This window comes from Dreissena polymorpha, chromosome 14 (genome assembly GCF_020536995.1).
Source record: "Dreissena polymorpha isolate Duluth1 chromosome 14, UMN_Dpol_1.0, whole genome shotgun sequence".
NCBI classification, from domain to species: Eukaryota; Metazoa; Mollusca; class Bivalvia; order Myida; family Dreissenidae; genus Dreissena; species Dreissena polymorpha.
The window spans coordinates 38,627,545-38,645,419 of record NC_068368.1 but is presented as its reverse complement, the minus strand read 5'-3'; the positions used below and the strand labels follow the sequence as shown (position 1 = coordinate 38,645,419).

General features: G+C 33.6%; 1 protein-coding gene across 2 annotated transcripts; it reads right to left on the bottom strand.

Moving 5' to 3' along the window:
• Window positions 1-7,869: 7,869 nt before the first annotated feature.
• LOC127857525 (uncharacterized) lies at window positions 7,870-16,820 on the bottom strand. 2 transcript variants are annotated; one of them, XR_008038399.1, is made up of 4 exons: window positions 16,689-16,820; window positions 14,528-14,835; window positions 13,938-14,050; window positions 7,870-13,034 (listed from the first exon to the last, which is right to left on the bottom strand). XR_008038399.1 is itself a non-coding variant. In XM_052393939.1 (4 exons), exons 1-4 carry the CDS (start codon window positions 16,695-16,697, stop codon window positions 12,909-12,911), a joined length of 327 nt encoding a protein of 108 aa, XP_052249899.1. In that variant the 5' UTR covers window positions 16,698-16,803; the 3' UTR covers window positions 7,870-12,908. The 2 variants fall into 2 exon arrangements, 1 of the variants encoding a protein (XP_052249899.1); XM_052393939.1 differs by having other exon boundaries at window positions 14,528-14,606; window positions 16,689-16,803.
• Window positions 16,821-17,875: the final 1,055 nt, after the last annotated feature.

The following is a 17,875-nucleotide window of genomic DNA, read 5'->3' as shown; positions in this document are numbered from 1 at the left end:
ATAACAATTGATCACCAATTCACCATGGATCACTACTAGTTAAATAACATTCATTATTTAGGAAAAGGACATGATTCAATTCAAGCTCATAATAATGCATCATGCATTGAACATGTGTATTGTCAGCAAATGTATTTAATTATCTATTATTTTATTAAAAGAATATATAATATTCACATGTTCATATTTCTGGGCTCGGTATTCTTTACCTGTGCAACAAAAATACTAAACTACTGATTGGAATACAATGAAGCTTTATGGAAAGCTTAATTACCTCTAGGAGATGCGCATGTTATAACTGAGTTCTGATTAGATGATTTATTTGGAGAGTTATGGCCCTTTGAATTTTTTAAGTTGCTAAACCATCCATTGTATTATTTTGTCCAAAGTTATGCCCCTCAAGACATTTCCTTTTATCTGAATATATAGTGCAATATTGTGACCAAAAAACCTTTGGGGAGCGTCACCCGTCTCCGATTGTTTCAAATTTGATTCATGCTTTGACAAAACAACACTTACCTGACATACCAAAATGGACACCACCCAAACTTGAAATACAATCTTATTATTTTTTCCTTGTCTTTACAAATGTTCAATTGATTGTGGAAAATATACCTGAACTCAGAATCCTCTATAAAGTACAACTTCTTTAAAACATAAACGATCAATATGTTTCAACTACATGTATGGTCCTCTTCCACTTAGAATATGACTATAATACATTGACCTTATTGAATATGGACAATTTCCCCATGATAGCTTTCGTTATACTATCAAGTACTCGAATAGTCGAGCGCGCTGTAATCTGACAGCTCTTGTTATGTCCCCCAGTCTATACTGGGGGACATATTGTTTTTGCCCGGTCTGTTTGTTGGTCTGTTTGTTTGTTGGTTTGCGTCAAACTTAAACATTGGCCATAACTTTTGCAATATTGAAGATAGCAACTTGATATTTGGCATGCATGTGTATCTCAATGAGCTGCTTATTTTGAGTGGTGAAAGGTCAAGGTCATCATTCAAGGTCAAAGGTCAAATATATGGGGGACATATTGTTTCACAAACACATCTTGTTTATGACTCCTATAGAAGCTGAAATAGTGTCAAGAATCTTAATGTACAGCACCGTTTCATTTGCAATCAATATTTGAATAATTCCAATTGTGTGCTACATTTAATTACAGTGTATAATTCTTTTTGAAACAAAAATGATTTGTTGCCCACATTTTTTATGATTTTATTAATTAAACGCTTATATTGTGATTCTCTCATGAACCTTGTAATATCGATTGTAGAATAAATAGAAGACAATGTTAATGTCTGTCAGTGTTATACTAATTCCTAATCGGATTTCATTGATATTTTGATAACTGTTTATCTTATACCTGGGTCGAGTTCAAAAATGGTTCCGTCCGCTTAAAACCATGGCCGTTAAGGGCAGGGCAGTTTTCCTTACATGGGTATAGTAAAATCTTTTTACCACTCTAGAAATCACCTTTACTGTCTATCCTTCAAGAAACTTGGTTAGGTCATTTGTTCTAACGATATCTTGGCTCTTTTGTTTATGAGTATTTATCTTCAAAACTAACATTGGGCATATAGATTAAGCATTTATGTTTCATAAAGTACTTTCATTTTTTGGCTCGGCTGTTTCGGAGAAAACGCTAGGTATTGTCATAGCCAGCTCGTCGTGTCGTGTCTTTTTGCCGTCCGGGGTCCGCCATGCTAAAACCTTAACATTTGCTTTAAAATCAAAGTACTTCCACCTTCAACTTTGAAACTTCATATGTAGATGCACCTTGATGAGTTCAACACGCCACATCCTTTTTGGGTCACTAAGTCAAAGGTTAAGGTCACTGTGACCTCTTTAAAATATTCTGACAAGTTTCATTATTCAAAACTGCACCCGCAGCCGAGCGTCAGCATCCGTTATGCGGTGCTCTTGTGATAATAGTTTACTTCCTTAGAGTCTCAGGTGAGTGCCTTTGGGCCCATGGTCCACTTGTTGGGATACTAACACTGAATGGGTCAAGGTCCCCCCAGATACTACTTTCCCGTACCCTGGGTACTTTGAAGTATACTTCACCGTGCACCAATTTTTAAATGATATACCCCGGTATACTTACAGGTACCCCATCTTTCCTTATAAAAAAAGTGTACCCAAAATAGTTTGTTCCCAATTTTTGTTCATAACCAATTGTTTTAGTACACACATTTTTTTGGAACCAAAATGTTCGTACCCAATTTTGTTTTCATAACCACATTTTTTATTACCCACAATTTTCATACCCACATTTTTTCGTACCCAAATTATTTTGGCATAAATTGTTCGTACCCAAAATTTTCGTACCCACATTTTTTCAGTACACATATTTTTCTTACCAAATTGTTTTTCCTACCCAATTTGTTTTAGTACTTTTTTTTCGAACTCAAAATTTTCGTACCCACATTTTTTTCGTAACCACAATTTTTGTACCCACATATATGTGTCGTACCCAAATTTTCATTCCCACATTTTTCTTACCCAAAATGTTCGTACCCACTCTTTTAGTCCCCTCTCATTCCATCCCGCGAAACCCTTAAGGTGTCGCAATATTAGTATAATAATGGTTGTAAAGATTTATTAAGATATAAAAACATAAAATGCACATACAAAGTAGACATGAAATTAGGCTAAAAGGTAAATCTTATTGAAAACCTCCTCTGACGTGCTTAAAATAAACGCATATTATGTCATGACTTCGCAATCAAAATTAAAATAGAACCGTGGTGACAAAAAATACGCTGTGCAATTGATAAAAAAATCGTTAACAAAGAAACATATATTGTCATGCGAATTTACTATAGTAAGAATTGAATGCAGTATCCAGTAATATATATTATATAAATGAACAAAATATTGGGAAAAATAGAAGAGATTCGCAGCAGACGGCTAAAATGTCTATTTAAATGCATAATATTGATGAATCTATTTATCAATTCAAATAAATAAGTGTCTCTCGAAAATCTGCACTTGTGTAAAACATCATTAAAACTAAACAAAGGATTAATTGTGTCTTGTTTTGTGAACATTGGGCAAAATGCATGTGCGTAAAATGTCGTCCCAGATTAGCCTGTGCAGTCCGCACAGTCTAATCAGGGACGACACTTTCCGCTTTTGTGGTATTTTTCGTTTAAAGTAAGTCTCTTCTACACGAATATCCAGTTAAGCCCGTTTCGCAATCAAAGTTGATCGGTCTGTATAGCTCATGTGGTCATTAGTTTATTCAGTACTAAAAGTGTTTTTTCTTGTAATAATCATTAATGAACAAATGTATATTAAGAGGTTACGGATTATTTTCGACTCACCATTATATGATGATAATATAAAGATGTCCATATGGCATTAATGCGTTTTTGTACGTTCCAGGCATTCTACTGTATATTAATCCCTTTTGTAAAAATTCTTCTTTGAAGGAAAATTGCAAAATAATTTGCAAATCTGTTCTTACAGCAATTGTGACGCCATATTTTCATTTTTTATTCTATTAAATCACCGTGTACTTCACACTCAGGAAATCTGTGTCCAATTGCAAGCGGTTAAACTCAAGTACATAATCTATAATTATTTAAGGGTATACTTACAATGTAGTTGTTTGTATACTGAATTCATTCTTTATTTGAAATTCTATATTTTAATATGATATGTGATAATCTCTAGAACTACTAAGCAAAAGTGTTTGTCCGGAATTCACCTTGCTAAAACGACTTGATTCAAGAATACATCTGTGTATAATAATTATATGGATCTTGATAGAATTGGCACTTATAAAGACGGATGGACAGATGATAACTATCAATGTGATTGTTGTAAGTTTAACTTGTTCTAAAGAAATTGATCACGATTAAATCCCGAGACGCCATCTTAAAAGTAAGGTATCACTTGCGCACTTTAACTTGCCAAAGTCAAAATGAAGCTGTCAAAATCAAAATATATCAGTAAATACAAACCGTTCATGTCAAACGTAGCTCTGATGACCAACTGACGGTTGTGTAGAACATTCCAAAGCGACCAATCTTACCTGCTCCAAGATGCAGTCCGCCGGGACAAGAGTACTCGCAAGAACATGATACTGGAATCCATAGGTATCTTTCGCAACATATATCTTGCTTGTTGGCCTTAAGGAAACGGGAACTGTATTTTTCGCTAACATTTGATCCATTATATGCTTAATTTAAAATACAAAAATAAACAATTAAATTGAATCTTTCTTTATACAAGCATTGCTTTGAGGTAAATATAGTCGAGCGTCTCCAACCATACGAGACTGCCTACACTTGCCGAGCGTCTCCAACCATACGAGACTGCCCACACTTGCATATCTTTTTCAAAAGAAGTTTTGCGTATATGTATTTACAAGTTCGCATTGGGTAAGGCAATAAATAGATCACATGGTATCCCTTTTTATACTTTCATACTAAAATTATTGAGTATACCGTATACAAATTAACATAATTAAAAAATTAACAGTTCAATAGCATTTTTTTTTTATTTCGATTAATTCCAACACGAGTTAGTTGTCTGTGTGTATTGCAAGGTTAACCGATAATATATTATAGACTGAGAAAAGATCTGTAATGGTGGAGAATGACAAACATTGGAAAAAAAAAAAAATGTGTGGCTCTTACGTTGAAACCGCTAACCTCAGATTGTATTTCCGGCGTAAATACATTGGTAAATAAAAATACCCGCCTAATAATTTTCCATCGAATTGCTGAAAACAACATTAATAATCAAATCGCTGATTCGAAACTGAAAAATATACACTTAGCGAGGATTATCTTGGTTACATTAATTGTGTCGATGTTTTATCTGTATGCTTTGTCTTATACAATGGAGAAATAAAAATAATTTTGACATAGTGTTTTAAACACTATTATACAGAAAACACATTACCATTACCATAAACCAGTCTTAATATAGGATATTGTGTTTTTGATAATATCTGAATTCCTTTATAACTTATAGACTTATAGACTTAACTTATGAGAGAGTTGATGCATAAACTTGCTCGACATGATGTCGATGACATTGCAACATTATGTTCACTGACAAATAACACTTGTTTAAACTCTGAAAACCTTAATGCACTCATGCTTAATATTAAATATGCGACATCAGGTGTTGTGCTTTACAAAGATTGTTCAAAACTTGCCTCTGTTGTCGAACCTGTCCACGGGAATTCAACAGTTTAGTGATCTAGGGACCTCTTGGCCTTGTTGTGTTCAAAACTTGCTTCTGGGTCCAACACTTATCATGCCTAATTCCACAGGTGAGCGATCAAGGGTCGTCTTTGTCCTCTTGTTTATCATTTATAGCGCAATTAAAAAGTATGTTGGTCTGAACAAATAATATGTTGTGGTATGTATAGTGTTATTATGTAGAGTCGCGTTCTGAGAAAACTGGGTATAATGCCTTTGCATAAAGTGTCGTCCCAGATTAGCCTGTTCAGTACGCACAGGCTAATCAGGGACGACACTTTCCGCCTTAACTAGATTTTCGTGTAGAAGAGACTTCCTTTAATCGAAAAATACCATAAAAACGGAAAGTGTCGTCCCTGATTAGCCTGTGCGGACTGCACAGGCTCATCTGGGGTGACACTTTACGAACATACATCAAGCCCCGTTTTCTCAGAATGTTGGATCATTGCCTTTTCCATTATTGACATTTAAGTCATAAAGTAAAACAACATAATTTCTTTTCAAACATTAATACATGTCCCAGTGTTGCAGCAAAGTCGAAAATATGTGAAATGGCTTATGTTTTGAGTCATGTTCCTGTGCAATTGACCTTTGACCTTAACATCAATACTAGTCTTCCTTTTATCCGAAGTGACCGGCATGGGCATGTTTATTATTGCAGGTAAAAGCATTCTCTACATACCGTGCGAAAACAATTTTTTGTGCCAGAAACGACATTGTGTCTTCAGTTCGTCCGAAGAAATCAGCACACCGCTAAAAATGACTGTACTCGAACGCAATCGATACACAGAGTGGTATTAAAATTAATTTCATAATACAAGTCCCTGCTGCATTGACCTGTCAGACGTTGACCTAGGCCATTGAGCATCTTACAATTTGTATTTTCAAATCGTTCTCGATATATTGTGCAAAATCAAAATGGTCTAAATTTTAAGTTATAAGACTGCGTCCTTTTTCTTAACTATATTAACCTAAAAACCTTCTATTCATCACTAGAAAACCACACTTATTTGCATGCACATGAGTCAAACCATTGTGCAGATAGCATGCTGAAACGAAATAGTAAAACACGGCATGTTAGATGTCTCAGTGACCAATGACTTGTTGACCTTAAATTGGATATTTTGTGTCCTTTTTTATTAAGTATTTTTAATATTTGTTTGCATGATTACAGTGTATGACGTTCTTTATACATCGTGCGGAAACGATAATGTGTACGTCTGTACGACCAACCGTCCTACCGACAGATTGACGCACAGAATCAAGCAAAATACCCTCGTTTTTTAGAAGGGGCATAATACAGTGTTTGAGAAGACTACAGGAGATAATTGTACATGTATGTTGCAAAAAAAGAGCTAACACTTTCAATATGAGATTGATATTTTGTAAAAGTGTACATATTCAAGTCAATTTCAACATTCCTCCAATTTTTGACTTGACGCATGCATTACTTATTATCAATCCTGTTGTGGTCGAGATACATTTTTTAAATTGAATATCAGCATTAAGCTTTATACAAGGTTTTTATTTTCTCCAGTTAGAATCTCATATTTGCGTCCCAGGGTACACTCGCATTTTAAATGACTAGTCACCCCAGTAAAAACAGAACTGTTAAGACCATGTAAAATACAACTTTTATCCAATCTCGAACAAGAATAATAATCTTGCAGAGTGACTTTACACATAGAAACTGTTTGTGAACAAAATGTCTGTACTGTTATACAATTAAAAAAATTGCGTTAAATCACACGTGTAATAATAATTGTCATCTTACATGAAGAAACGTATCATGTGATTTATATATATGCTATTTACTCTGATAAGATTAACTTAGGACAAAATGCGTTGAATAAACTTAATCATCAACTGATCAGCAATCGTGAAGGTTTCTCCTTTGAGAAATTAACTGATGTCAGAAGACAATGCAACAAAATTAATTAGATAGTTTAAAAACAGAATAGTTTAGTATTTCGTAACCAAGAACACTTAAAAGTTGATATATGTAACCCATTTATGCCTAGCGTCTAGAAAAAAGGCCTCGGCAAAGAGCGTAGACCCAGATGAGACGCCGCATGATGCGGCATCTCACTTGGGTCTACCCTGTTTGCTTAAAGGAGTTTCTGTAAGAAATATTTTAAATATAGAACTAAATATACTAGACATCCCTTATTTTGGAAATAAATTGATCCAATTTTGAAGGATGGGAAGAGTCCACTAGGCATAAATGGGTTAATGTATGTCTCAAAAAAACTTTGTTGGCAGTCATTTATCTACTTAAGGAAGATAATCTTGATAAAGATTCACTTTTGAACACAATTGATATTTTATTCGTCTATATGTTTGTAAAATCGTACCCACGGCCAAAAATCGTAAATTTTATAATAAAATGTTTAAAGAAAAATTAATGTTCATCGTTCATGGTACTTTGTTCTTAGAAGTTAGTCCATAATAATACAGAATGTGCAACAACTAATGCAGAACAAACGTGTACAAATTGCAGATTATATTTATTTAATCTGATGCACACATTCTAAGAAATGTACAGAGTAATAACACATGGAGGACCAGTTTAACCCAATAATGCCTAGTGGACTCTCCCATCCTTCTACATTGGAGCAATTTATTTCCAAAATTAGGGATGTCTAGTATTTTTATTTCTTTATTTAGAATATTTCTTACAAAATTCCTTTAAGCAAACAGCACAGACCCAGATGAGACGCCGCATCATGTGGCGTCTCATCTGGGTCTACACTGTTTGCAAAGGCCTTTTTTCAATACGCTAGGCATAAATGGGTTAATAACACATGGAGGAGCAGTATAAATAATTGACTGTCAAAGTTGTTATATATCATCGCATGTAAACATGTAAATACAGAGAACAAATTCAATAATCAGCACCTTTAACATACATAAAACAATTAAAAAACATAAACTTATGACTACGATCTCAACTACAAGACATACATAGTATTGCAGTGCCCCCTTTCTTTAAATACATGCTTATTACCTTTTTTTTTAGATAATAACATACCTACTTTGATTTAAACAATATACATTGAACTAACATATGTTAAGTGCATGTGTGTATGCTTATTTAAAAATAATTTGCAAAACTTTTTTGTCAAGATTACAATTAAATAAAAATAACATAATTTACCTCAGTGTTGATGAAACAGTAAAGTTTCTTGTAATTGAAAATAAGGGATTTTTGGTGAAAACCATGCATGATTCAAAATCATGCAGTTTTAAAATGAAGGTTCCTGCCATTTTAAAAATAATGAATATTGATGTTATGTGTAACTAATGTATCACAACAAAATAAAAATAACACAGTTAAGTAATCTTTTGATCTGAAATATGTGTCAGTTATTATTTCTAAGATTACATCTTACATAATATATCATAAGATTTCATATCCAAACGTGATAACTCAAAAGATGCATATTAATTACCATGAAAGTGTTTATACACAAAAATAAATTACAAAAAAGTCATGTTGATAACCCTGCTTATTGGAATGACCCGAATAGATATGTGTACTTACATAAAATAACTGGTTACATTTTAACACAAAAAATAATGAGTGTCAAGCAAAATTATACATGCTTTTGCTCATACTATTTTCTTTTAACCCTTTTCCACATAGATATATTTTTGACGCATTTGTTGTCCAGTAGAAAGTAAAATTCAATTAAATACCTTCTTACTAAATTCAAGTTTGAAATGCTTCATTTCCAACCATTAGATACTGATGAGCAGCAAAGAGCATAAAACCTGAACAGACTGCGAGTTACTCACAGGCTGTTCTGGTTTTATGCTGGTTGTAAAAGCCATTTTCACTTTGCTTCTTATGGGGGGGGGGGGGGTTAATCAACATGTCAAGAGGAATCCTGAAGCTCTCACCTGAATTAAAGGTATAACAATTGTCATAAACTTGACCTCGTGACATAGTATTTGACCCCACTTGACCCTGATTTGAACATAACCTTGATATTGTCAAAATAAACATTCTGACCTTTTTTTTCATTGAACATGAGGCATAAAGGTGCCTTATGTTGTAAACTTGGTTTTGTAAGATTTGATTTTATTACCTTACTTTTGAACACGGGATTCCGATTCAAACTTGGCTTAAATATGTAAAAATAAACATTCTGATTAAGATTCATCACAATTGTGAAATAAATGTGGCTTCTATAGAGGTTACAAGGTTGTATTAAGATTTGGCCTGGTGACCTAGTTTTGGAACAGATAACCTAGATTGGAACTTGACCTTGCTAGTTTTAATAAAAACATTCTGTCCAAGTTTCATCAAGTCATAAATAAGACCTCAAAAACGCTTTTTCTCTGCTGTACCTGATGACCTATTTTTTAATAAAACTGATCTAGATAGAAACTTGGCTTTTATATTGTCAAGATAAACATTCTGACCGAGTTGTATAGAGATTGTGTAATAAACATGGCTTCTAGATTAGTTTAAATGGTTGCTAAGAGACTGAACCTGGTGTCATAGATTTTGGAAGCACTTGAGTTGCTAACTTGGTCTAGATATTGTCATGATGAATATTTGCACAAACATAAATTAAGATTGAGTCATAAATATAAATATTGTTTCAAGAGTAGCTAAAAGACTTGTCTCAAATTTAACCTGACGACCTAGTTTTTGGATTCACATGAGAACTTTCAGATTTTGGATTAATTATTTTATTATGACAATGTTTAATTAAAACTTTAATGAAAATCTTACAGTGGTATCAAAGTTTTTTAACACTTCATCTGGTGACCTTGTTTTTGGAGAAACATTACCAGGATTTAATAGAACAAAAAATTCTGAGAATGTTCCATCAAGACTGCAATTAAATGTAGCTTCCAAAGTGATATGGTTTTATCAAATATATATATCCTAGTGACCTAGTTATTAAAATCAGGTAATATAAATCTAGATAAAGTACCAATAAATAGTTTGATAAAGTTTCATCAAGATTGAAAAAAAGAGACCTAAAGGGTGATAACAGGCTTAAAGTTGATGCACACAATGATGCACAGTACCAGACACAGAACATTGGGTGATCACAACAACTCACCTTGAGCATTTTCTCTCAAGTGAGCTAACAAAAATACAAAGTCTGCATAACAACAAAGCATAAATCTCAACGAAAAAAATCCTGTTAGACTGAAAACTACGACTGTATTTTAAGCTTCATATTGTATATTAATTGAAACAATATCTGGCATAAGATTCAACAATGTGATGAATAGAAAAAATGACCCTGGATTTACTTGCAATGGTTGACGATGTCACACATGAAGAAAACTGTTATGGTAAACAGCATATCAATGTAAATAGGATAAATTCTTTATGGATAATAAGAATGAAGATAAACCTTGCTCTAAACATTTCATTATTTGCATTAATAGAAACCATTTCTATTGAAATAAATACAAATAATAAAATATATGTTTATATAACTGAACACTGAAAAATGAACAGGAATGTACATTACAATAAACATAATTTTAATAACAAATACCAACATGTAACACAATATCAGGAATGTAAATAACAATTTAAGTTAGAGGAATGTAACACAATAGCCACAGATTTTTTCGCAGTGTTTCATTCAATGTAATATAATATTCTTACATAATTTATTATACTAGTTTTGTCTAAAGATGTAAATTTCAGTGGGAATGTCAAACAATACTAGTATAAGGCGGGGAAAGAAATTTTAATTAAGGGAAACATCCTTTCTGCTTCAGATTGCGAGCCCTAAACTGTAAAGTTACACAAAAGCACAACTGCTGTGACTAGATTGAATAAAAAATCCATGTAAATACAATTGGATAAATAATTGTAAAAATTATATTGCAAATATAAATATAAAATATTCATTTAACCAAATACTTTTGGCATATTAGATATGATACTGATTAAGATTCACATAAACATATGAAACATAGATCATTGTGGAAAAATGCTGTAGCAAAATGTATGACAATATGGATGAAACAAATCTAAACATTCTGGTTTTGATATGCTTTTTTAATGCTTTCTCTAACAATCCTCAATGCGTAGATTATTGCAACAAAAGGACTTAAGCCCTCAGTCACTCACCTGAGACCACAAGGTAATTAACTCTTTCAGTGCTGGAACCGAATTTTGAAGGCCTTTGCAAACAGTTTGGATCCAGATGAGATGCCACAGAACATGGCGTCTCATCAGGATCCAAACTGTTGCTATTCTGATAGTATTCTTTGAAAAAAAAATCGAAGAAAATTCTAATTTTAGAAATTCAGCAGACAACATTGTAGCAGACGACAAATTACCCAGCATGCAAAGGGTTAACTGTTCTGAGCCAGTAGGGTATTGTTCACATGGTTTCAGTGGTTTCAGAATAGAGTTTTAAAAAAACCTTCCCTAATACCTAGCAGCCATGTTTTTGAACAAAGCACAATAATTTTCAAACTTAGTTAAAAATCTAATTTTAAATCTTAATGTTTTGAGTAAGTTTTACAATGATTCAGTCAAAATATGTCATCATAGTGTTAAATTTTTAAATATAGCCGTATACAGTATGCAAAACTGCCAAGCTTCATAGCCATAAATCATCTCTAACTTGGCTAAGAAATAATTACAACAAATGTTTAGAGCAAGTTTCATGAAGATTAGGCAAACAAATGTGACTTTTATAGAGCTCAATCTTTTCCTTCAATTTGACCTATCAACCTAAGTTTTAACCCTACATGACCCAGTTTAAATCTGATCTGATATTTCATTGGGACAAATTTTTGATCCAGTTTCACGAAGAATAGGCTATAACTGTGGCCTCTAGAGTATTCACAAGCTTTTCCGTTACTTTGACCCAGTTTCAAGCTTGACCAAGATATCATTTGGATAAATATTCTGACATTCATTAACATTGGGCAAAAATATAGCCTCCATAATGTTCATTAGCTTTTTCTTTCATTGGACATTGTGACATTGATTTTGACCCCCACATGAACCAATTTCAATTTTGGCAAAGACATGATTGGCCTAAATGTTCTGACAAGAGGTTGGGTAGAATATGAAGGATAGGAAATAAATGCAGCCTCTAGAGAATTCAGAAGACAAAAAGCGGAAAGACGACGGACAAAAAGGTGATAATAAAAGCTTGCCATGAGCATATTGTGCACAGGTCAGCTTAAAAGGTAAAGAATAATTTGTGTTCTGCAACCTTCTGATCATCAACAAAGGGTTCACAGAACAATATCATCTAGCGTACCAATGGCAAATTACTAAACAGTATTCCCCCCTCCATAGCTTTCACTTCAACAAATGTATCTGCACTTCACAACAAAGATAAGAAATTAACCAGAATTGTTCCAAAAGGTTCAAGAACACATTTGTATTATAAATTGAGTTTTCAAATTGTAAGGTTTATATTGGAGTGGTCACTATTAGCAATGGTTGAATAATACACTTGAACCACTGTAAACCTTTTGACAAACATCTCAAAGGCAGAGCAAACAAATTTCTACTGACTGATTATACCTCTGGGTTTGTGGAACAATGTTAGCTTTGAATTATTTTCACATGTCAGTCATTCGTTAAGAAAAGTATTATTAATGATCTACTAGTATATTAAAATTGTCTCCACTGCAACAAGAATCAGACACCACCGTTGTTGAGGGTCAGAAGTAGGAGTAGGTGTAATGTCGAGTGTTGTTGCCTGATGAATACACAGAGAATGCTTGCCCATCTACCAGGCTGTTCAGGAAGTTGTCGTTGTCAAGGGATACCATCTCATCAAAATTGTCCTATACAAGAAACAAGAGCAGTCCATGTAGATAATACTAGTAGTCAACATATTGGAGACTAAAATTTGTCTTTTCTATTGCAGAATAACAGTACATGATGATGCAATGCCACCTCTGGCAGCTGTTCTCTATATTCTGATTTGCCAAACTGTGTTGAAATGCAGCTCATTTCGGGTAAGTTATTGAGTTTAATGAACTTAAGTTTGAAGATAAATACAACTTAAAAAGGCAACAATTTAAATTAAACAAGGGACAAAATTGTCACAAAACCAGGTTTTCCATTTGAAAAAAAAGTCTGATGGAGGGGGACAAGTCAAACTTTTCAGATTGTTTAAAATTAACTCCCTTTTTTTCAAAATAAATATATTTTTAGTCACGGTGACCTTGACCTTGGAGATATTGACGTAATTCTTTCATGTAACACACCGTCCAATGATGGTGAACAAATGTGCCAAATGATTTTAAAATCTCACAATGAATGACATAGTTACGGCCCGGACAGACTCATTTATGGCAATTTTTGAACTTTGAACTCAAAGTATGACCTAGACCTTGGAGATATTGACTTTATCTCTTTCGCGCCACACACGGTCTAATGATGGTGAACAAATGTTCCAAATGATTTTAAAATCTCACAATAAACGACAAAGTTATGGCCCGGACAAGCTTGTTCCGCCCGCCCGCACGCCAGCCTACATTCGCCAATCTAATAACCAGTTTTTTCCTTCGGAAAACCTGGTTAAAAATCAGCAGACTGTTCAGAGGTTTATTTGGAGCCAGCCTTGCATAGTGTTGTTTAAGCATTAATAAACAGCACGTCAAACATTCAAGTTTTAATTCAAAATTAAACAACAAAGAAACATAGTTAACACATTTTTATCCTTATAAAATGACAATTTTTACCTTGGTGAGATCGGCGTTGCTATCCGCGATGTAACTTAGGGTGAGATTGTCCACCCACGTCCGAGATTTTTTCTCCTTGATTCTTCTCCTCACAAAACACACAACAACAACCACTGAAAAAAGGAATTAATCACATAAATAACGAATTTAACTGCATGTAAATTAATGGTGCATGTACACATGTATACAGATTTTTGCTCTTTTTTTAATATAACATTTATTAACCTGAAGTTCTGGATACATGTATAATTTATTTTTTATTTTTTATGTACACATTTTAAAATTATCCTTATAAACATTTTTCTTTTAATGAGTTTCATAGCAACATTTAAAGTTTATGTCTTAAACTTATAACATCACTAGTTACACAGAAACTGTTGCTTTTAATAATACTAATTAAAACTAAAACTCGTTTCTTAAGTCACAAAAGATTACTCTAAAACACCAATCTTAAAGTTCTTAACAGGAAAAAGTCACTTCACTGTCTTTATTGTTTTGATATTAATCAGGTATGCACCAAATATCAGACATGAATCACATGATAAGACAAATACAAAGCAATTTACATAACTTAAGTTCAAACAACTTACCAATGATAATTACAAATGCTGCCGATCCTAATGCTATTGCTATGGTAACAGGGGTTCCAAGACCATTTGTCTCATCGTTCTGATAGAGAGAAGGAAAAGTGTGGGAATGTGTACTGTTTCCATCCAGGTAAAAACTGCTCTCTGTGGCATTTTGAGTGAAGTCATCAATACCTGACAGGGTGTTGTTATGACTGAACATTGTCATGGTTTCATTTGAAACATGGGCGAAAGTCAAATTGATATCACCTGAATTCATGATTCGTTCTTTTCTTGGTTATGAAGTTCACATTTTTATTAGAAAAAGTTCACTGAAAAAGAAAATCACACAATAATTTACATATTCAGCCTATTAATTTACCTGAAAACAAGTTTGAAACCATTTTAAATTTGAGCCTGCTGTAGAGTCCACTGTCATTCAAGTTGGCATGATTTATAATTTGACTGCTGGCATTTAAGAATTTTAATCCTTGGTTATATCAAAACGTTATTAGAAGCATTGCTGATTTGATCAGTGACAAGGGAAGAAGAAATCAATTACCGTAATTACTCTATGTTTTTTTCGGACACTAAGTTTTCGTACACCCCTTTTTTAAGGAAAAATAATTATTTTTCGTGACTCTTAATTTTCGAACACACAAGTTTTCGTCCATAATTAATGTCTCTATTTTTTTTCGGACAGTATATTTTACAGCGCTTTTTTACCAAATTTCAGTCCTGTTTTCGATATCTAACGACTCTTCGATCATGGGGTTTTACAACCAGATTAACATCATAAAACATGGCAGGTGCATGCCTGAGGGTAACAGACCATTACATTTGCGTTATTGGGTAAATAACCTTGTAAACCCCTATTAAAAAATGGTTTCGCCCGATAGCATAAGCGTTATAATGACAATTACCAGGGGTAGTGCCAATTAACAGTTCAATTATCTACCGCAATGGTACTACCCCTTCTCAGTAAAATAGCTGTGACAAATACTAAACGCTTCAAAGTGTGATGCACCATATTGCAAGTTTTACGAACAATGGAAGGTGTTAGACAAAAAAGGAAATGAGCAAACAAAGAATTCATAGTTTGCTTTTTTATTGTGTTAATTACAGGTTCATACTAGCGAGTATCGGTACATCACATGCTCATCTTTGAACTCGTTGGTCAAACTACAACCTTGTAGTAACTTTCTGTCAAATAAATTAAACATTTAAAATTATTTAAAATGCAGTGCAAACATATATAACTGTAATTTATACTATATGGCATGGTATTTTACCAGCGCGTTCTATACGCGGTAGTTGTTGATACAATTGACGCTATTTTCGGACACTTCAATTTTCTACTCTAAGTTTTCGGACACCTGTATTTTGTGAATATTTTTCGTATGTAAGTTTTCGGACTCGAAAAAATAAATTATTTTTAAGTGTCCAAAAACGTAGAGTAATAACAGTAGTTATGCTTTCTGGCAGGTATAAATTATACTTCTGTAGCAGCAGGTTTGTTTACATCACAGGCCTAGTGTAGATGGTTAATTCACATTCAAATTGTGTCTTGTAATGACGCTCTTCCGACTTCTTTGTATATAAAATCCTGGATTTCGTAATAATTGGTGACTGTTTTATGAATGAAATACTTATTTATAAAGCAGTGAAGAAATAATTTAACAAAAAATCAAATGTATAATTTTGTATCACTTGTAATAAAATTGTTTTATGGAGTTCATTTCATGTTTTCACGAGTATCGTTGCCAGATTGAAATTTTACTAAACAAAGTCAAAATTTAATAAATTCATGATCACTGCATTTATACTATTATTTTGACCACACAGTTTGTTGAAAAAACACTATTTTAGATTTTTAGTCATCAGAACTGTAATCATGTCCAAAGTGTTCTCCTTCCAATTTGTAAATAATCACATGGGTCTAAATTTAATGCTGAGTGAACAGCTAACCGGATATAATCAAGGAATCATTTAATGAGATCTAAAATACTAAGAATTGAGTCGTTAGATGAAATGATTAAACAACTTCATAAAATCCGGTAAGTCACTCTAATGCCGTTATGGTCAATATAATTGAGTCTTATACAAGTTATATCTAAATAATTTTTGGTCTTCAGATTAAACAAAATTAAACAGAACAAAAAACTAAATGTAGAAACAAAAATACCTTGCTCATACGCTATCACCATAAAGCATGTGAGTGTTAAACGTCAAAAACTGACGGTAATGCGTCATTTTGTCATATTTTCCCTACAGCTGTCAAAAATGTCAAGGCCATATTTAAGAATTATAATACAAATATTTAACGCACCGTGTTGATGTACATAATTACCCAGATATTGAGTCCTATGTTGACACATTGCATTTTGTATCATTATTATGCTAGCAGCGAGCCAACTCTTCGTGTGGCATTATTTGTACATAAATAATAACCAGAATACAATAAACAATAAAGTGTTTATTCAAAATGTCTTCCAATGTGGTTCAGTATGTAGTAGTACGAAAAGATCTGGTGAAGACACTTAAATGGCCCACAGGGGCACTGATAGCCCAGGCATGTCACGCCTGCACTGCGGTCGTACATCTGTTTTACTCGCATCCTGCCACGCAAGAATACTTAGCAGACTTGGATCGTATGCATAAAGTGGTTCTAGAGGTGATTTAACAAATTAGTGCCTTGACTTTATATTCTGTTCATGTCAGTAACTTTATTGCTCACCTGAGCACGAAGTCCTCAAGTTGAGCTTTTATCGTAAAAACTTGGAGCTCCAATAGGGGATCGAACCCACGAACTCCAGAGTGGTAGTCAGACACTCTTACCACGTCACTGAAAAGCTAGCTCAACAGCAAGGCTGTTGGAAGTGACCTTAAATAACTACACTCCTCCCCCCCTCTTATTGTTTCAAGGCCAGACATGCCCGCTTCAGCATGTCACATTGACACTTTTTGCTATATTATAGTGTGGACAGCTTCACAAGCTGCTCCTTGAAGCCATTAGACAGCTCACACCCACGTTCTGAATCACCGCCAGTATTGTAAAAACACGGAACTCCAATGGGGGATCGAACCAAAGACCTTGTAGTCAGACACTCTAGCCATGTCGCTGAAAAGCTAGCTCAACAGCAAGGCTGTTGGAAGTGACCTTTAATAACTACACTTTTGTGATGCCTGGTATGCATTGTCAACTTTGACCTACCTAATTTATGCTTACTAAATCTTTGCAGAGTTTGAATCTGGGTCACATGCTTCCAATAACTGGGTCACCAAGTCAAATATTAAAAACCTTATAACCACTTAAAAGGTCACATGTATGACTCAAGCTTGATGAAAGTCAGTCAAAATGTTCATTTTGAC